Below are 21691 nucleotides of genomic sequence, written 5' to 3'. Positions count from 1 at the left end.
GGAATGGAGCCCCACCCACTTGCTTACATGTCGTCTATAGTTGCTGACACCCTGTAGCTGCCTAGCAGAGTAGTCCTGACAGAGACCACAAGATTAGTGAAGCTGAGAATACTCACTTTCTGGCCCTCACAGACACAGTTTGCTGACCCTTGCTCTAAGCTCTTAGTGGAGAGCCAGGCTGAGTGAATGAACAAGTGTTTCTTCTCCTGTTTCCCCTGTGGGGGGAGGCAGCAGTGTCCTCTGAATGCTTCAGAGGGGACAGCCCATTTGCCCAGGGTTTGCCCAGTCACAGCCACCTCTGCCCTGGCTGAGATCTGCTGAGGTGTGACATCGAGGTGCCCCAGACCCCATCACAGCCCTCATCTTTGAACCTGAGGCACTTTTGAGGAAAAATTCCAACTTACACAACACAACGGAAATTTCCAGAAAAGCACGGATGGTCTTCTGGGGCCAGGTGGGGAGAAGCCAGCTCTCCAGCTCCTAAGCATAAAGCCACAAGCCCTCTCTCCCTTGCACCTGCTCAGCTTACTCCCTATTTCTACACCACATTCATTTTGCTGCAAGTCCTTCCCCTTCCGCAGCTCACCCTGCAACTCAGGACCTGTCTCTGTTGGAACCAAAATGTTCGAGAAAAAGCCCTTAACACGAGCGTATCTCTTCTCTGGCCATTCTTCTCTCTCTGCCCTGCCCAGCCCCAGGCTGACCCCATCCCTGGTCCTCCCTTATTCCAAACACCACTGAGACCATCCTGCGTAATAGATTGTGCTGGAGCTGAGAGATTAGACTGGAGAATACCATATAGAAAAAAGCAGAAAACGACCATAGTCATTGAGTCGTTGAAGATGTGACAGGTCAGAGCTCCCTACACTCCCCACCAAAGGTGATTTCTCAGTTAGCTTTTCTCCCTACGCCCAACCTCTCGCCGTCTTTTTCCATCCCCCCTTCATGGCCGCCATAGGTAGCCTCTCACCTCTGGTACTTTATCTTGAAGACTCATTTATTCTTTTTAAACTTTTTATTTTTATTTTAGCATGTTGCTCTTACATTGCTTGGGCCGGGGCGGGGGGGGGGGCATCAGTGAATTCCTGCTCTTCATACCTTAGACATCTTAGTGCTGGTCTGCCTTCTTTTTTTTTTTTTTTTGTCTTTTTAGGGCTGCACCCATGGCATATGGAAGTTCCCAGGTTAGCGGTTGCTTTGGAGCTGTAGCCACCTGCCTATGCCAGAGCCAAGCCACATCTGTGACGTACACCACAGCTCATGGCAATGCCAGATCCTTAACCCACTGAGCGAGACCATGGGTGGAACCTGCGTCCTCATGGATGCTAGTCGGGTTTGTTAACCACTGAGCCACGATGGGAACTCCATGAAGACTCATTTAAATCTCAGACACCAATGCGCACAAGGACCAGAGTCTACTTTGGGTGTTCAGAAAAGTCCTCTAGACTTTTCTGAGCCAGGAATTTCTAACCATGATGATAGATAACGTACGGGTATGTGTTTGTATCCATTTTTGTACATGGTGTACGAGGATCAGGGCTGGCAGGTCTACTTCCATCTCCTCTGCTCCAGGCTGGTGGAACATGCCAGAGATTCACAACTCACACACAAAAAGTAATTGGATTTTACTGAGCTGAGCTGGCACCCTTTTCCCCAGGGCTGTGCCAAGGCACCTGATGTGAGAGAGTCTTCTGACTCCCCACACCCCGAACTAACTCTGACCCTTCATGCTCGGGCACCCCAGCCAGTGCTGAGCAAGAACCTTTCCCCACCCAGGCCACGCAGAAGGGAGCATCGCCGAGCCCAGATGTGCTCTTCATTGGGCGGCAGAGACCGTAGAACAGCTGCCCGTGTGGCCCAGGGCAGGGTGGAGACAGCCAGCGTAGTGTCCACAGAGGTCTGGCAATGTGAGAGAACATGAAAGAGTCCCTTCCTGAATCAGCAGTGGTCCCCACTAGCAGGGCTCCCCAGAGAGTCCCCCACCCCGCAGCAGACGCATCAGTGCTCTTAAACTGGGCAGGGAGGTGGACTCCTGGGAACTGCTGCAGAAAAAAAAGCCAGTGGGCGCTGAGGGGGATGGCGGCGTGACTACCCCCACATGCTCTTACAAGGACCAGCGATCCACCTCTGAGGCTTTCCTTCTTACACAGAGTGCATTTAAAGAGGCTCACTTTTAATTACGGTGTCTGTTTAAATAAAACATACTTTTTTGAAGTTCCTGCTGTGTTGTAACAGGCTCAGCAGCATCTCTGGAACCCTGGGACACAGGTTTGATCCCCAGCATGGGGCAGTGGGTTAAGGATCCAACTGAGTCACAGCTGCAGCTGGGATCTGATCCCTGGCCCAGGAACTCCATATGCTGTGGGGGGGCCAAAAAAAGAAAACAAAACCTCTTTTGTCTGGGATAAGACTTGTCTGAACCAGAGCTTATCATCTAATAAGCACAGCCAAAGAATATGTGACTCTCATAGACGCCCTTGTGGTAAAGTCTATTAAGCTGAAACTAAATAACAGGCATTTTTACTTCAAACTCAAACATTTCAATGGCTGTCAACTTAGGAGCCATTTGATGAGCACAAATACTTGACTCTGACAACCCCCCAAACACATCTTTATAAACCAGCAAAAATGGCCAACATTTGCTAGGATGATTGTCGCATGAATTTCCTCTTGGATAAATGTGATTCTGAGTGGTGAAAACAAGCCTTCTCTGATGAATGTGTCAGCTTGTAATAAAGAATGAATTATCTTTAGCAGGAAAAAACCTGCTAAATATTCTTATGAGGTTGACAAATATTGCAACATGAAAGGAAATAAGAATGTCATGAAAATGTGGGCCTGTATGGAGAAAGCATTTTTTTCAAAACTTAATTTTCCACAATAATAGCCAATACTTAATAAAATTATAGCAGGATTACATAGAACCTTCATACTAATGAAATTTTATTGCTATTCTTCAATAAGATATAAATAACATTTTCAATTAAATCATTTTTGAGTCCACAAAAGGTGGGATATTAATAGTTTATTACTTATTAAATGCTATTACTTCCAGTTGTAAAAATGATTGCTTCCCATTAGGGCAGGTCAGATTAGATCTTCCACAACCTCTTAGTTAAAATTTTTACCTTGTTTAAGTCTCAGGACCCAGGGGCACACTATTTCCCAATTGGAAGTTGTCAACAAGTCTGATGATAAATATCATCTTGAAACCAAGAAGAGCTTCTGGATGCACACCTATATTAATTCACCTAAAATGTTGTAAATACAGAGTCTTCTTACACCTGAAGTGCATTTTTTTGAACAATCAGTACAATTTAAAAGGAACAGTATCAACATTAATATCAATGTAATTAACATCAACAATAGTAATAATGATTCCATTACTACTAAAAATCTTGCATTAAATTCCTCTCCCGCACAAAAGTAATGATATGTGAAGTTAAAAGATTACGTTAAATTTACCCTTGAAGATGTTCCCATTGAGTTTAGCTTGGCACAACCTCGGCAGAGTGCAGAAAATGACAAGACATTTACAGTTTAGTGCTAGACAGTTATACTGTTGGGAATATAGTGGATTAAATGGTAAAGATTCTTCTTCCTGAAGTAATAGAGTTATTATTTAAATAATAACTTTAAGGAGTTCCTGTGTGGCTCCGTCAATTAAGGATCTGGCGTTGTCACAGCAGCAGCTCTGGTCACTACTGTGGCACAGGTTCAGTCCCTGGCCCAGGAACTTCCACATGCTACATGTGGGGCCAATAATAACAACAACAATAATAATAACTTTAAAAATATATAGACCATGTTCTCGGATCCACTGTCCCCTAACCCATCTTTATTTAATGAGCTTGCAGAAGGAATATTATTCAAAAATCAGCTTATTATTTGCTTACTTAGTATTTTATGTTTTCATATTTCTCTATTTACAAATATACATAAAAGCAAAGATGAATACTACAAAAACAAAAATAAATGTTTTTGCTTGCTTCTGTTGAAACCTACTTTATACTCCTATTACCCTGTTTCTTTATGTGTCAGACTCTTGTATTTTATTCTGTCCTCCTTTTTTTCCCACTGTCAATAAATAATGCATGTAACCACCTATCATCATCAAAAGAGTATGTTTCATTTTATGAAAAAGGATCTCCCTTTTCTGCTTTCAAACAAATTCAACACATAAAACATCTATTTTTTTTCCTTTTCACCCTAGACCTTTATTTGTGTAGCTCTACAGAAAACAAATAATTTCACAAACAGCTTAGATGCTGGGTGAAGTATCAAGGCACCTGCTGAAGCGGCTACTTTTCAAATCTCCCCCAAGAGTCCGGCAGTGTGGTTCATTGAGTTGTAAGAGCTTATTGAGGGGAGAAGGGGCTGTTTGCAGAGCAGGTGAGAAGAGAGAGGAGTGTTTACAGAGCTGATAAAGCACCTTCCACTTCAAATGTTTGCCATAAGAAGGTTCAATTGAGTAGGCTAATCCTCCATGGTGGTGATTTGGTCAGCTGAGCTCAGAAACTCACATGAGAAAAAATGGATAACAGGACAGACGTTAAGGAAAGATTTGTATTAAAGGAAAGTCTTTTAATAACATGGCCCCTATCCACTTATTTACTGAGCGAGAGCCGCAGTCCACCTATGCCATGCCATGGTCTAAACAGGTAGGACAGAGAAGGCAAATTCAGTCTTCACCTTTTGAAATCATTCTTTTATGAAACGCTTAAAAAATATAAGGCGTTACACTGTTACATCACTAATGGTTAGTTTGAGATCTCTTTGTTTCTTGTGCTTTTTTTTTCTATATGATCATATAACCTGCCCTTTAATCTAGTGTATTTTTCTTCACATTTGTATTACTGTTCTGTGTTATTTCCCTTGCATTGATAAATCTCTTAATATGTTTGAATTTGGAAATATCCATTTGAATTCTGATTTTATATTTTGAAATACTTACCAGGTACGCTGTTTATCGTGACTTTAGGTACCCTCTTCTTTCAGCTTCTTTTAGAGAAGTTGAAACTGTGGGTTCAAGAATGGTACTTCTGAAAGGCCATTTGTTAAGAGATAAATGTGATTGTGATTTCTTTTTAACATGATCTCTGAAAGTTATTTACCCATCTTAGATTTCATAGTCCACCCTCTTTTTTCTTAATATAGTAATATCACTGATTAACTAAGACCTAAAAGACTTTAAAATTAAGTTAATTATATATCCTATTTTTTATTTTCCTAGCAACAAAGAAAGCTAAATTTTTCTGCATATCTCAGTTCAATTAAATGAGAAATGATGTAGGAGTTCTCCTGTGGCATAGTGGGTTAAGGCTCTGGTGTTGTCACTGCCGTGGCTTGGGTCACTACTATTGCCCTGGCTGGATCTCTGGCCTGGGAACTTCCACATGTGTCAGGTGTGGCCAAAAAAATACGAGAGAAATACTGTACGTTAGTACACCAGGTGTAATAATTTTTTTCAATATAATATTCAGATTGTCAATTCCCATTATAAACCTATCTCATCTCTGCTTTCAGTAGACAGTCTCTTAAATTTAAGCCTCTCATCATTTTTCTACCTTTTCTCACTTTGTTAGTTCATCATTAATGCATATATTTGATATTACAAACCTGGTCCAGTTTATAAACCTCCTGCTTGTAAGCATAAACTCTGAAAGCAGGGTCCAAGGACTTGAGTTCCTTCTCTTTTTTTTTTTTTTTTTTTTTTTTTTGCTTTTTAGGGCCACACCTGCAGCATATGGAAGTTCCCAGGCTAGAGGTCAAATCAGAGCTACAGCTGCCTGCTTATGCCACAGCCCACAGCAATGCCAGATCGTAGCTGTGTCTGCAACCTACATCACAGCTCATGGCAACGCCGGCTCCTTAATCCCCTGAGCGAGCCCGGGGATGGAGTACATGTCCTCAGGGATCCTAGTCAGGTTTGTTACCCTGAACCACGACGGAACACCTCCTTCTCTTCTTAATAAAGGCAAACTTGGAAAAGTTCCTTCATCTCTCTGTACCTCGGTTTCTCCCCCGTAATGTGAGCAGGAAATGTTTATTCTCCTGTAGGGTTGTTGGAGGAAATATGAGTCCACACAAATGAAGTCCTTTTAGGGGCTGTAAGTCTGATACCCAGTGGCAAGGGCCTTTCACCACATGCATTTTGTACAATCACATTTTCTAATGTGAGCTGATTTCAGCATTAAGTAATCGTAATAATAGCTCATTTGTTTAATATTTTGTACATATGGGGCATTTAATGCTTTTCATGCATTTATAGCAAACGATGACCCCGTGAGACCATTTTCTTCTCTTCACTTTTGCAGTCAGGAAACTGGAGCCTCGAGAGCTCAGGAATTGACCGAAAAGCCCAGAGTGGACCTGATTCTCTGACTTGGGAAGCCAAGCTGCGAATGAGTTCCCGACATTTCCCCCCAAAAAGAGCCAAAGTAGAATAAAAATTTGAGCCTAACAATATTCAAAAACCATTTTTTCCTCCTCTACAGTGAGATGCTTCGTTCTTGCTTCTGCTAAATTAGTTGCATTTCGTGCCCTATTTTCATATTTTGGCCCAACCTCCTTTCGAGTCTGCACAACTTTTTGCTTGTTACTGGGAGTGTTTTTCTTAAACTCCCCTTGTTATATTCTTTTACAGTTTATGATCCTTTGAGAGGCTTTTGGTGTGATTAAGTCAGGCTGTCTCCCTTTCTTAAATTATTATTTTTTAAATAAGAGTGTTTATTTATGTTTCAGTATTAAATCCTGATCTCTGCTATTTGCCTCCCTTCCTGTTATCTAGTGTATTTAATATGTTTATAAATAATTTTGTATAAAAAAGAATTTTTTTTTTGATACCGTAACCATTTTCAGCAAGCTTAACTGCAGAAATTTAGTTTCCTGAATGAAAAGATACATTTATCTGAAAAAGGTCAGGTACAGTTTATTTTTCCCTTTGCCCTTGATTTGTTGGCTGGCTTTTCACAACTCTTCTAGAAAATGAAATTTTGTTTACCTCTGTGCATCTGTTCTTCCAAGAGCATGCTTATGCTTGTCCTGAATTATAAACCCCTATCCCCATGACATAAAGCATATTGTTCATAAATTTTAAAGCATGAATTTTATTTAGACATCTTGGTAAAATTTTGGATAGAATGTAAATGCTCTAGAAATTGCATAAAGACCTAAAACATTTTCTGGTTGTGAACTTAATGTTTATTAATCTAACGTAATGACTTTGAAATTTAATCCATCAAAGCAAACCTTCTCATTTCAAAATACTGAATATATACTTTTTTTTTTTTTGGTTTTTTCCTTTTTTTGCTTTTATGGGCTGCAGGTACAGCGTATGGAAGTTCCGAGGCTAGGGGTGGAATTGGAGCTACAGCTGCTGGCCTATGCCACAGCCACAATAATGTGGGATCCAAGCCATGTCTGCGACCTACACCACAGCTCACGGCAACACTGGATCCTTAACCCACTGAATGAAGCCGGGGATTGAACCTGCATCCTCATGGATACTACTCAGTCATTTCCACTGTGCCACAATAGGAACTCCTCGATAGTTTTCTTAAATAATTTTTTTTTTAGTCTTCACTGTGTCACAGTACCTGTTCTCCTAGTTTGGGTTATGTAAGGCTAAGCATTAAAAGTTAGTTGGAAATGAGAAGCCCTGAAATTTTAATTAGAATCAGTTCTTGGAGTTCCTGGTTGCTCACTAAGTTAAGGATCCAGCATTGTCAGCTGCTGTGGGGTGTATTCAGTCCCTGGCCCTGGAATTTCCACATGCCAAGGACAAAATAAATAATTGAAAATAAAATCAGTTCTCATATTAAATACATTTCTCCAGTTCACTCAGCAACTTTTTGTCATTTTCACTACAGGATCCTTAACTTCTTTTAACATTGTTTTCTCAGTGTGACATAATTTCTTCGGTATTTGGTTTCACATATGCTCCCTGATGTGAGAGAGGATAAAGTAAGCTCTATCACATCCATGAAGAAGCTCTCTGAGTTTTGGGATGTGATTCATAATTGGAATCTAATTCCCTGTAGAGAGCCCATGGTACACAGCCATATCTAGACATTGTCTATATATTTTTTTTATTGAAGTGTGGTTGGTTTACAGTGTTGTGTTAGTTTCATGTCCATGGCAGAGTGATTCAGTTATACATAATATTTTTTTTTCAGATTCGGTTCCCTTCTGTATTATTACAAAAGATTGAGTATGGTTCCCTTTGCTATAGAGTAGGTCCTTATCGGTTATCTGTTTTATATATAGTAGTGTGTATATTCTTAATTCTGATCCACAATACTAGAAAGTAAATGTGCTGTCTAATGTTGATCATGGCTAATAATCACAGCAGTTAATGAAAGGTCACATCCTATTAACACGAAAGATGCTATTTTCATTGTATGTGTCTGCTAAACCTTGGACATCAGGTAGTTTTGAGGACCAGATAAAAATGACATAATTCAAACCTAAAAGAACCCAGTAAGGAAACAAAAAACCGGAATTCACTTTGGAAATAAGCAAACTGATTTTAGTAACTGGCGCAAAATCTTCTCAGAACAATCTTGGCGAATTGAAAGGAGGCAGATACCTCTGGGAAGGTCACATCAGCCGCTTATTTTGTCTTGGCTGCAGTTGGGTGGGTCTTCATTTCCTCTCATACCTACCTTTCACCAAATGTATCTGTTGTTATGACAGCTCGAGCTGAGAAAGAGGCACACCAAAATCTTTGGGGTGTCCAACTTCGCAAGAACTAGGACTGTCCTGTACTTACTGCTCTGGTACTAATTATGGGACTAATTGTGGAATTAAGACAGGAGCCTCACCTGTCTTCACCCCATTTTCCCCACCTCCACCCCCCACACACATACAGAAAAGTTAACCACATTACTAAATTTGTTTCTCACCCTTAATAAAGTTAACATCACTTGAACACTTTCTGGGCTTTCTCAAACAATAAGGAACTAACTGTCCATGATTCCTTGTATTTCTTCTGCACTTTAGCTCCACTCAGTTTACGTCAGATTAACAAACTCTCTCTGAGAGGTCAGTAAGCAGTAAGCGCACCAATGAATCTTCCCCCCAGAGCTGAAAAGTTTCTCTCTAAAATAGAATGCTAAGTGTCGTTTTTGTGAATAGCATTGAATGTGTTAGTTCAAATATGACAGCTTATTTTTTTATTCTTTCAAACCCTTTTTTGTTTTGTTTTGTTTTATGTGTGTAATTTTCCCCCCTGGCTAGACCTGGTTAACCGTTTCTGTGAGCAGGTCCTCAATTTTTTACTTTGTCCCTACTTTCCTGTCCTAGCCCCATCTTCCCCCGGTGTCGACTCCGTCCCCTTGCAGCGCACAGGCAGCCAGCATGGTCCGCAGAACGCCGCCGCGGCCACCTTCCAGAGGGCCAGCTATGCCGCCGGCCCAGCCTCCAACTACGCCGACCCCTACCGACAGCTGCAGTATTGTCCTTCTGTTGAGTCTCCGTACAGCAAATCCGGCCCTGCCCTCCCGCCCGAAGGCACCTTGGCCAGATCCCCGTCCATCGATAGCATTCAGAAAGACCCCAGGTAAGTACCAGTCTTTTTCTCTTCCCTGTCACTGCTAAGGAGGTTTTTGAACCAGACCTTCTCGCTGCATTGCTTTTCTTTTACATCAGTCTTACTGTGTTCATGTCACTGGTTGAGTGTGAAAGCCTTAGCTCTGGTTGGGTTTTACAGTCTCCTGTTTGATTTAGGAATGGGTATTGATCCCGGATCCCTAGGATGTATCATCTGTGGTTCAGCAGCAAAGATGATATTTTGATGAGAACATTTGTAGGTGCTCACTGAGGGTTTCGGCTATTTGATGAGATCTCGAACAGCTTTCTTTATTGCAGTGGAAACGGGATTGAAGATTATTGGATAGCACTGGACTTCAGATACTGTGGTATGAGTATTTTTCTTGTCGCAGTAGAAGCAAGCTTTGTAGTCATGTATGTTTCTACTCATCGGAGTGTAAAGTGGTACACCTAGCAGATTATACTAAAAATTGAAAATTTAGAAGATCCTTATTACCTTCCTTTTTTTCCTTGTGTCTGAAAATAAACCCGAGGCTTAAGTTGTTTGGACTTGGATTAAAAACTTGAATGTAAGGTATTAAAGAAATTGTTATTTTTGTGAAGTATTTCTTTTCTGCTTTCTTTTTTTAACAGAGGTGAGGGATTTAGTGATGCTATACTTCAGAAATTGGAATTGAATTCCTGTAGAGTTAAATGATGTTTTATTCATAGGCGTTTGATGTATGCGGATAGAGTGCCATAAATATATATCTGCATCTGTGAATACTATATATGTCAGACTCCTGATATGTCTTTATACTGGTCATGTGACTTGACTCTGGTGCCGTGCTTAAAATTCATCTCAAGGAATTTTCAGAATTTTCTCTGATAGAGCACGCAAGTGCATATGTACTGTATTGAGGGGTTTGCATAGATTCTTTTGTAAAAAGAAATCACTTCTACAGACATAAAAGGCAGAATGGAGCCACTTTATGGTATTCTTTGAGATAGCTTCTTTAGCACAATTCACACCCTGCTTGGAGGGTTCATTTTAAATTTTATATTTGGTAGAACCTCCATTGTAAAGGTGAATTGTAATAAGCGCTCACTGTTTACTAGAAATAAGAAGAATTCTTATATTTGCGTTGAAAACCTACTTCTCTAGGTTTTCAGTCAACACAGGCTTCTCTATTGTCCTGAAATCTGCCCCAAATCCTTCAGTATTCTTGGCATGTATGAGTGGAGTGTTCTTCAGATAACACCTCGACCCTGAATATTTTTAAATAATTTTTCGTGATATACTATTGAAAACATGTAGAAATAGAATAGTAGTAAACTCTTAGGAATTACCAAATTAAAAAATACATAATTGACTTGGTGTTGCTCTATTTAACATTATGTATTTAAATTGAGGATAAGCATTTAATCTCTAGTGAAATGTTCCAAATTTTCAAATTAGGGGAATTTGACTTAATAGGAAACAAAATGTATGTTTCTCTAGCTACAGCTTAGCTTCTTTGTTTTATCTTGTGTATTAAATGCATTTTATTTTATCAAATGGCATATCCTTTCTATTCTATATTACTGTCACTTTTTTGACCTTTTTTTTTTTGACATTTCATCATGCTACTGTCTTTTCAAGTTATGGATTATGTCACATATATTTATTAAGTGCTCACTAAAACCAAAATAGAGAAATGTCCATGAGAAATGTTAGAATGAATAAGAGTGTATAGGCTACTAATCTTTTGAGGTGTAAACGTATGTGCAAACAAGTGTTATATGAATTACACATTTAGTGGGTTATTTTCAAGATTGCTAAAACATTGGCTTTAAATATATGTTAAATCTGGAAAAAGAAAAAAAGCATACCACCATTTTAAGGTCAGATATGCCAGCAAAACAAACATAATCAGATCTAGAACCAGAACTGAATTATTACGGCTTGATGTATGAGGAACTAATAAACTGGGATCCTGCAAAATGAGTGGAGTATAAAATATAATAATGCCTTTCTTGCAGAGTTTTCTTTTAAATAAAGGAATGTGTCCAAGTGTTCTAGGTGTTATTGAGACGTCCCAAATCCAAAATTCTAGTCCACAATCTAATGCTTCTTTAGTGGGAATATTTTTGCATCTTCCTTTGAATAATGAATTTTTATTCTTCCTAGGTGGACATTACTAGAACCCAAATCTTTTACTTCTAGGATTCAAAATTGTTTATTTCAGCATTATAACTTGTGAGTTAAACTTTTGCAGCTTTTAGACTTCTTTCAGGCTTTTAAATGCACAGTTTTAAAGACAGTTTGTTAAAGTTTTATTTATCATTGTATACCAGACCACGTAAGCCTCTTTACCATAGCAAACATATATTTACAGCACATCACAATTCTCAAAGCACTTTTCCCTACATCTTTGATGTGATTCTCCTTTGTGAGAGGAAACTGATAGCTCCATGTTTCGTGCCTCAACTAAGGAGAATTGGACTGTTAAATGACCCATGCGTACGCAGGCTAGAGTCCACATGTTTAGGATATGTGGCACGTCTCAGCATGGATATTTTTATTTCTTTTAAAAAATTTAAGGGAAAAGGAAGCGATGTGTTCACGTCTTTTATGGTTTTCTTTGGAGGATGAGTATTGACTGGCAGCACCAGTTTTCTGGGTGTAGAAGGAATGAAGGAAACGACACAGATGATCCAAGTGGGGTCTCTGATGCTTGCTTGTGGGATGTGTGGTTTTTGTTTTGTTGTTCACTTCTTTCCCTTCCTTTTCTTTTCTAGTATCTGTTTTATCCTTCTTACTGCTGACCAGGGTCTTCACTCTGTTAAAAAGCTTTAGTATTATTCAGTGAGAACTTTTCAAGCAAATTGTCCATTTAAAAATAAGAATTCGAAATCAGTAGCCCAAATTCAGTCCTTAGACTTGAATCCAGAAACACCCTGTTATCTTTTAATGACTCTAAGCCATAGGAAATGAAAGGATCCATCCTGAAGGGTTGGGTTTATCTCATTTAACTTGGCGAAGTCAAGTGTGTACTTTTCACTTCAAACTGCCCTCACTGTGTACTCTGGCCAAGAATGCACAGAAATCGTTCATTCAAAGAGATCTTTTATTTTTTATTTACAAAAAGATTTTATTCAAAGAGATGATGGAATCTTTGAGAAAAATTTATATATATAGCTACTTTACAGCCACATTTGCTGAGAACTTTTTATTGGTTAATTGCCTGTTATCTTCCATAACACATGAATGTCTTAAGAATTGTTGTCACAACTAATATTGTTGTTGGTGCTGTGCCAAGTATTGAGTTTTATACACTGTTGTTTTTAAACATGTAGGTCAAATAGTAATTTTAAAATTAAATTACATGAAAGGATTCAGTGCTATTGGGCGTGATAAGTCATAGCATCTTTATTTTGAAAATGTAATTGATGAAATAACCAGAAAAAAGGCAAGACTGGTATATACCTGGTACCCTGAAGCTGCTATAAATGTTCTTGTCTGTAAAGGAAGAAAAGATATGGCTAAGACGTTTCTTGACATAACTTAATGTGAGGGTTGCAGCAGAAATAGCATCTTTTTTTATATTTTTATTTTTTATCGAAGTATAGTTGATTTTCAGTGTTGTGTTTATTTCAGGTGTACAGCAAAGTGAATTAGTTGCATTTATACACATATCCATTTTCAGATTCCTTTCCCATATAGGTTATTTTGGAATATTGAGTATAGTCTTTTAATCAAGTTTGGTTAATTGCTTTTCAAGATATTGTAATCTTTGTTGTGCATTATCTCAAAAGCAGTTTTTCAAACATGTAAAGGAATCTAACTTATTGTAAACATGGTTTACAATAAAATTCTTTTTTTTTTTTTTTTTTGGCTGAGCCCATGACATGTTAAAGTTCCAGGGCCAAGTATTGAACCCATGCCGTATGAACCACTGCACTGACAATGCCAGACCTTTAAACCCACTATGTCACAAGACAACTCCTCTATCTTCTTTTTGTTATTCAGTGTAACTGAGAAATAAATATAGTGACACATCTTTATTTTATTTTTTATTTTATATATTTATTTATTTATTTATTTATTTGTCTTTTTTGCCTTTTCTAGGGCCGCTCCCGCGACATATGGAGGTTCCCAGGCTAGGGGTCCAATCAGAGCTGTAGCCACCAGCCTACGCCAGAGCCACAGCAACAAGGGATCCGAGCCACACCTGCAACCTACACCACAGCTCACAGCAACACTGGATCCCTAACCCACTGAGCAAAGCCAGGGATCGAACCTGCAACCTCATGGTTCCTAGTCAGATTTGTCAACCACTGAACCACAATGGGAACTCCAGTGACACATCTTTAATGTTGAATTAGCAACTGCATTTTCAGTTGGGTCTGTCGAACTTGTTTTCCATGTTTTGTTTCCATATTTGACCAATAATATGAAAATATGTGCTTTTAAGGAATTACCTAGCGTTTTACTAAAACTTTTATTATTGGATGTTATATTAGTAGATATTATTAAGTAATACTGCTTATAACTATCATTAGGTAAACCTAGATTAAGAATGTTTTCCAAATGTTGTTTTTTCATTGCTTACCTGCCCACTCCATAGCTACATATAGCATAGAGTGAAATGAATATTCAGGAAACAAAATACATAAAAAATGCTTTTTTAATTTTAATTTTTATTGAAGTATAGTTGATTTACAATACTGTGTTTCAAGTATACAGCAAAATGATTCAGTTTTATATACATATGTGTGTGTTTTTATAGGTATATATACAAAATGCTTTTTTTAAAGGGAGAGTTTTAAAAAATATTTTAAAAACCTTCGTTAAAGTTTAAAGCACGATTATTATGTACCTTAAGTAACATGGCTGAAGCGTTTGCAATTAAATGGTCATAATATTCTTCCTAGTCCAGCTCTCAAGTGGCAAATCTCTGAGGAATTTGTTTTTCACTTCAGATGCTCAATAATCATTTATTTAACTGTGTAAATGTCGGAGGGGAAAAATACAGCATCTTCAATATAAAGACTCTCAGGATGAAGAGCACTTGGAAGTCATTTATTCAGTTAAGCCTAAAGCAAGCCCAACAATTGGCCATTCAGTCTCTGCTTGAATGCCTCTCACAACAGGCAACTCACCATCTCCTGAAGCATTTTATTAATTCCTTGAATAATTCAAGCCTTGTAAACTCACTTGTATTGAATTATTCACCACCTTTAAGTTCATTCCCTGATCTTGATTCTGACCTTGGCAATCGCATGAGAATAAGCCCATCCCTTTTTCAGAGACAACCCTTGAGGACAGTTAATGCTTCTTCCCCCAGTGCTGTCTGCCCTCATTCCCTGTACCGTCCTCTCTGGGCCTCTCCTCTAGAAGTCCTGCTATGGCCAGTTTCCTTCCTACTTTTGACTCCTGAATGCTCAGAAGTGCAGGAAAGGAATAGGGGTATCTTGGGGCAACCTGAGTTCAGAGTAGGTTTTCCTGAAAGTAGCATGAGAATAATGGTTATAACAGAGATGATGAAAACAATGATAATTAAAATTAAGTACTACTGGAGTTCCCATTGTGGCTCAGCAGAAACAAATCTCACTAGCATCCATGAGGATGTAGGTTTGATCCCTGGCCTCCCTCAGTGGGTTAAGGATCTGGCGTTATCTTGAGCTATGGTGTAGGTCACAGATGTGGCTTGGATCTGGTGTTGCTGTTGCTGTGGCTGTGGTATAGACCAGCAGCTACAGCTCTGATTTGACCCCTAGCCTTGGAACCTCCAAATGCCATGGGTGTGGCCCTAAAAAGACAAAAATAAATAAATTAATTAATTAAATTAAGTACCTTAAACAATGCAACTGACAAGAGTTTACGCTCCAAAATATACCAATAACTCATACAACTTAACAACAAAAAAACAAATAGCCCAATTGAAAAATGTGCAGAAGACCTAAATAGACATTTTTCCAAGAAAGACATATGGATGGCCAGTAGACACATGAGAAGATGCTCAGCATTGCCAGTTATTAGAGAAATGCAAACCAAAACTACAGTGAGGTACCAGCTCACACCAGTCAGAATGGCCATCATAAATAAATCTACAGATAACAAATTCTGGAGCAGGTGTAGAGAAAAGAGAACCCTCCTACCTTGTTGGTACAACCACTATGGAGAGCGGTATAGAGGTTCCTCAGAAAACTAAATCTAGAACTACCATATGATCCAGCAATCCCCATTCTGGGCATATATCCAGACAAAACTATAATTCAAAAAGATACATGCACCCCTATGTTTTTTTCAGCTCTGTTCACAATAGCCAAGACATGGAAACAATCTACATGTCCATTTAGAGAGGAATGGATCAAGAAGATGTGATATATATACATATACACACACACACACACACACACACACATACACACACACACACTGGAATACTGTTTAGCCATAAAAAAGAACAAATAATGTCATTTGCAGCAACATGGATGCAACTAGAGATTCTCATACTAAGTGAAGTCATCAGAAAGAGAAAGGCAAGTACCATATGCTGTCACTTATATGTATACTCTAAACTATGGCACAGATGAACCTATCTGTAAAACAAAAGCAGACTCACAGACGTGGAGAACAGACTTGTGGTTGCCCAGGGGGAGGGGGGAGGAAGTGGGATGGCCTGGGATTTTGAAGTTAGTAGATGCAAACTATTACATTTAAAATGGATAAATAATAGCATCCTACTGTATACCACAGGGAACTATGTCCAATCTCTGGGAATTGGCCATGATGGAAAATAATATTAAAAAAAAGAATGTGTACATATATGTGTGTATGTGTGTATGTGTATGACCGAGTCACTATGCTTTACAGTAGAGATTGGTACAACATTGTAAATCAACTATACTTCAATAAAAAAGTAAATATTGTATTTATGCTCAGTGTTAAACTTTTACATGTATAATGTATATTAATATATATTAATTTAATTCTCCCTAAATTCCTCTGACATGACTTTTTTTAGTGCCCACTTTACACACAGGGAAACTGAGGGTCAGAAGCTAGTAATTGTACCCATATCTGTTTGATTCCTAATGCTATATTTCTAAATTATGAATGTTTATATCAATATTAACTGTACAATCAAAGTGCCGTGTCTTTTCACATGTGACTTCTGCAAAGCTATGAATTATTACTCTTATCTTGAATTTTTTTCTTTTCTCTTTAACTTAAATGAAGGGCTTTACATTCACTTCTTGTTAGGTGATTCCATTATCTGATACTTCAGAAATCTTCTCTAGGTCCCCATTTTATTATCCAGTAGGATTACCCTAACTCGCTGTTCAGCCACTTGGAAATAAGAAAGGCATACATATATGTCCCCAGCAAGGTTTTATCAAGACATGTCAGAGCCAGGCAAGGACAGAGCCCTGTAGCTCTCACTCCTTTAAACCCTGCCCTCCAGGTATATCCAAAGGTACATGTGTTCTGGGTGACATTCCTGTGGAATATTCTAGGATGAGCACTGTTGGTGTGATGATGGCATGAAAACAGCTTCATCCTTCAAGGAGGTTCCACTTGGTATAGGAGAGAGAAGGGTATAGCCACCAATGACGACAGTGCACTGGGTAAATAAGACAGATGCAAGGAAAGAAGCAGGGAGGAGGGACTGAGTGATGGGCATAAACCTTGAGGAATAGTTGATATTTACCGATGAAAATATGGGAGAGAAAGCACCAGGCCGAGGGAACAGTTAAAAAGAAAAGAGGGCTGGAAAAGGAGGAGCAGGGCTTGTTTGAAGCTCACAAGCCTGGTTGGGTTGAGCTGGGAGGGCAGCTGCCCACCCACCCAATCTGGAGGAAATGTACGTTGGCACCTCCATATGCGGCTATTTTACTTACAAGCGATGAACGCAGTGTATTCATTTCCTACAGCTGTCCTGACATGCAGCCTGCCACGAACTACGTGGCTTAAACCAAGACAAATGTGTCCTCTTACAGTCTTAAAGGGCAGAAGTCCGAACATGAGGATGTGAGCAGGATTTTCCCACTTCATGCGTCCTGCAGTGGCCCCGCCATCCTTGGATGGGGCTGCGTAACTCTAGTCTCTGCCGCCATCTTCACATGACTTCTTCCCTAAGTGTCTCCCCCCCTCTTCCGTGAAGACACCCATCATCATATTCAGGGTCCACTCTAATCCAGGACGACCTCATCTTCACTTAACTACTGCAAAGACGCTATTTCCAACTATGGCAACATCCCGAGCTTCTGAATAGACATGAATTTGGAAGAGATACACTACTCAACTAATTATGTGCCTTAGTGCATTATTAGACTCTTTACACTGTAAAATAGATGTATCCCAAAGATAGACCTTGAAACCAGTGGTGTTAAAAATGAAACAGCCAATTAAAAGTTTTTATTTTAGTTTACACTTTTAGTCATTAATTTCTTTTCTCTAGCAAGAGCAATGTGGTTGAATATGTTAGGTCTGAGTACATGTGCACTGATTTGCTGGGTGATGTGAATGGATGGAGTTCATTATTCCAGGTATAGATGGATGGGTGAACATAGCTATTTTCTTGGCTTTTGGATATGCTTGAATTACTAGAGCTATCTGGTTGGTATGGGGGGGGTAGTTTAAAGCTAGATAACATAATCTAAAACTGTACCTGCACCAACAGACATCAACAGCCATCAGGAGCCGGAGGTGAAGTGCTCAGATAAGCAAGGATGTCACTGTCATCTTCCCCACTCTGTGTCTTCCAGCAAAAGCTACACCATCATCTGAAATGTGGGCTCAGCGAGAGGGCCAGTGCCAGTCATAGAGTGAATACGATGGTTCTGAATTGCTTGACTTCGTGTGATTAAGGAAAGGAGTAGGAATTCAAATGTTCTCCCCTCTCAGCTCAGGGGGGCATCTTGTGCCGACCTGCAGTGTATGCACTCACCCCCTGCAGGGAGAGAAGGGGAGGTCTGGGTGGTCAAGGGTGTCCAGGACAAGCAGAAAAGGATTCTTTTTTTTTTTTTTTTTGTATTGGAATTATTTTTGATTATATTTGTTTTAATAGGTATGCAGTGATGTCTCATTCTTGTTTTAATTTGCATTTCCCGAATGGCTAATAGTGCTGATTTTTTTTTTCTTGTTATTTTCCTAGTACAGTTTTTTTTCTACTGTACAGCATGGTGACACAGTTACACACACATGTATACATTCTTTTTTCTCCCATTATCATGCTCCATCATAAGTGACTAGACATAGTTCCAAGTGCTACACAGCAGGATCTCATTGCTAATCCATTCCAAAGGCAATAGTTTGCATCCATTAACCCCAAGCTCCCAATCCATCCCACTCCCTCCCTGCCCCCTAGGTAACCACAAGTCTATTCTCCAAGTCCATGATTTTCTTTTCTGTGGAAAGGTTCATTTGTGCCATATATTAGATTCCAGATATAAGCAATATCATCTGGTATTTGTCTTTCTCTTTCTGACTTCTTTCACTCAATATGAGAGTCTCTAGTTCCATCCATGTTGCTGCAAATGGCATTATTTTGTTCTTTTTTATGGCTGAGTAGTATTCTATTGTGTATATATACCACATCTTCCTAATCCAATCATCTGCTGATGGACATTTGGGTTGTTTCCATGTCTTGGCTATTGTGAATAGTGCTGCAATGAACATGCGGATGCATGTATGAAAAAGGATTCTTAGTGAATTGTGATTCCAGGCATGATACTCGTCTGCCCTGCCCTTGGTGTTCATGTATGGAAAACAGAAAGAGTGAGAACACCTTCCTCATAAAGTAGTTGTGAGATGAAGTAGGTGAAGACTTTAAGGTCTGTGGAACCTTTCCTGGCACAGGGAGGAGTCCATTGTTCTCACCACTGCCTCCCTGCCTGCCCCCAGGGCTCTGGCCAGCAGGGGAACACCTTTGGGAGCAGAGACATGGAAGAAGTGGGTGAAGGCATAGAGGCCACTAGCTGTCCAGCTGTCCAGTGGGAAAGACCAAGGAGCAGATCACTGGATGCCTGCTGGGAGGCCGGGGTTTGGAGGGGGTCTAGAGAGATCTGAGCACCGGCCGGGGGAAGCAGGGAGGAGGTAAAATTGAGACCCAGACTCTCAGGGCCAGGAAACAGAACTGGAAAATGCAAGGGACGCCTTCATGGCAAAAGGATTTTGTTTGTTTCACAAAAGCCTCCCTTTCAACATTCCTTTTATCAGTTCAAAGGAAAGTAGTGTTTACACATGATACTTGTCTGTGCCAATATTGATTTTTCCAGAGCCCAGAATACTCATTTTGCCTTCTGTCTTCAAAATCACTGGTAGGAGTAAGTGGTTGCCTTTCTGAAATAGCGACTCCAGGAGTTCCCTTATGGTGCTCTGGATTAAGGGTCCTGCATTGTCACTGCAGTGGCTCCGGTTGCTGCTATGTTTTTGATCCCTGCCCTGGGAACTTCTGTATGCTGCGGGCACGACCAAAAAAATGAAATAAAATAAAACAGCAACTCATTTCTAATACTACACCCCACCTCATTTGTACCAAAGCGAGTTCTGGCATAGGGATATCCAGGACATCCCATAGTTAAGAGCCATGGAACATAGGCAGTCATAACCGATGAGTAACTCTACCCAGGGTACTAATTAGTTAATTCGTCACTAGCAGATACTCCATTGGTTGTGACGATAGAAATCTCTGTTTTGTGCTTTCTGGTTTATAGGCTCTCGAGAACCAGCCCTGTTCTTCCGCTCAGACCACATGCTGTTGGTAAAACAGGCTCTTCCCCAAGTTCAGAATGTGAGCTGTAATGCACACGGGGTCCAAGAGCCAGCAACTCACTGGGGCCTCCACTAGCCAGGCCTCCAGGGGTCCCTGCCCCGAAAGTCGGCTACATGCATTCTGGACTTTTCAACCTCAGTCAGGGCAAAAAAAAGCCAAATCGAAGCCTCCTAGAGCCAACCGCAGAAGCAAAAACTATTATTTACCCTCCCCTTCTTCTTAAGAGTTCCCCCTTCCCTGTCTCTCCTCTCTGGACGTAGCCATCACCGTCGTCCTAGGTCTAGCCTCCATTATGAAGCCAGGAATACTTGTCCTTGATCACTGAACTCATGTCTCCAATGATTTACCTGTCTGTCATATGTCCTGAGGCAGTCTTTCCAGAACTTGCTTTAAGCCCTCTACTTAAAGCCAGCTACACTCACTCTGTCCCAGAAACAGAAATATTATCTTTCCCCTGATGCAAAGCAATCGAGAAGTTCCATTCAATAATGAAATTATCATGACCTGTTTACCAAATAGGTTGATAGGAGAAATGAACTTTGGTGACACCATCCAGCATCAGGGGATCTCACTCAGGGGAACTTCACAGGATTCCTCAAAGTCAGAACTCTATGACATGTCTTTAGGTATCTTTAGTCTTAATTTTAAGGTCCCCAGTAATAATAAGTACAATGATAATGTAAAAGTAAAGGTAATTAATGGTAAAAAGGAATGGCATGTGATTCTTAAGTAAGACAAGTAATTCGTTTGCAGTGTTATTATTATGCTTTAAGTGCATTTCCCGAGCTAGTAATTCCTGTTACTTGCTGCTTCCAGGTTAATCTCCATTTTCCAGTTGATAACCAGGTTTATGTGTTTGTGTCTGTGTGTTATCTATTGGATTTAGGTATTCTCAGGCTGAAAAGAGAGTAGGATCTTGCCAGTGAAGTCATTCGTTCCTTTACCAGTCATTTGGGATGGGGTGGAACTGGAACACTAAGAGAGGAAGCTACAGGTGGGCGTCGGGGGAGAAGGTAAATCTCTCTCCATCGTTATTGTGAAAGAAATGATCAGAACGTTGAAGAGCCGAAAAGAAGTGTGAATTTTTTTTTTTTTCGGTCTTTTTAAGGCCACACCCACAGCATATGGAGGTTCCCAGGCTAGGGGTCGAATTCCCAGGCTAGCAGCCTACGCCAGGCCCACAGCAACTCAGGATCCAAGCCGTGTCTGTGACCTACACCACATCTCATGGCAACGCCGGATCCTTAACCCACTGAGTGAGGCCAGGGATCAAAACCACGTCCTCATGGATTCTAGTCGGGTTCGTTAACCACTGAGCCATGACAGGAACTCTAAAGCGTGAATATTAAAAACATAACCCTTTAGAAAGAAGCTGAGAACCAACTTAGAAAATG

The 21691-nt window shown here is 40.0% G+C and overlaps 1 protein-coding gene across 5 annotated transcripts in view; it reads left to right on the top strand.

Moving 5' to 3' along the window:
• The window catches only part of CTNND2 (catenin delta 2), a 1013144-nt gene that overhangs the window by 597899 nt on the left and 393554 nt on the right, over positions 1-21691 (top strand). For all 5 annotated transcript variants that reach the window (XM_021076845.1, XM_021076841.1, XM_021076844.1 and 2 more), the window contains exon 9: positions 9307-9562. In XM_021076845.1, the coding sequence (XP_020932504.1) occupies positions 9307-9562 (256 nt within the window). The remainder of the gene's footprint in view (positions 1-9306; positions 9563-21691) is intronic.

Source organism: Sus scrofa, chromosome 16 (genome assembly GCF_000003025.6).
Source record: "Sus scrofa isolate TJ Tabasco breed Duroc chromosome 16, Sscrofa11.1, whole genome shotgun sequence".
Lineage (NCBI taxonomy): Eukaryota > Metazoa > Chordata > Mammalia > Artiodactyla > Suidae > Sus > Sus scrofa.
The sequence above is the reverse complement of the archived record's forward strand: the minus strand, read 5'-3'. Positions and strand labels throughout refer to the sequence as shown.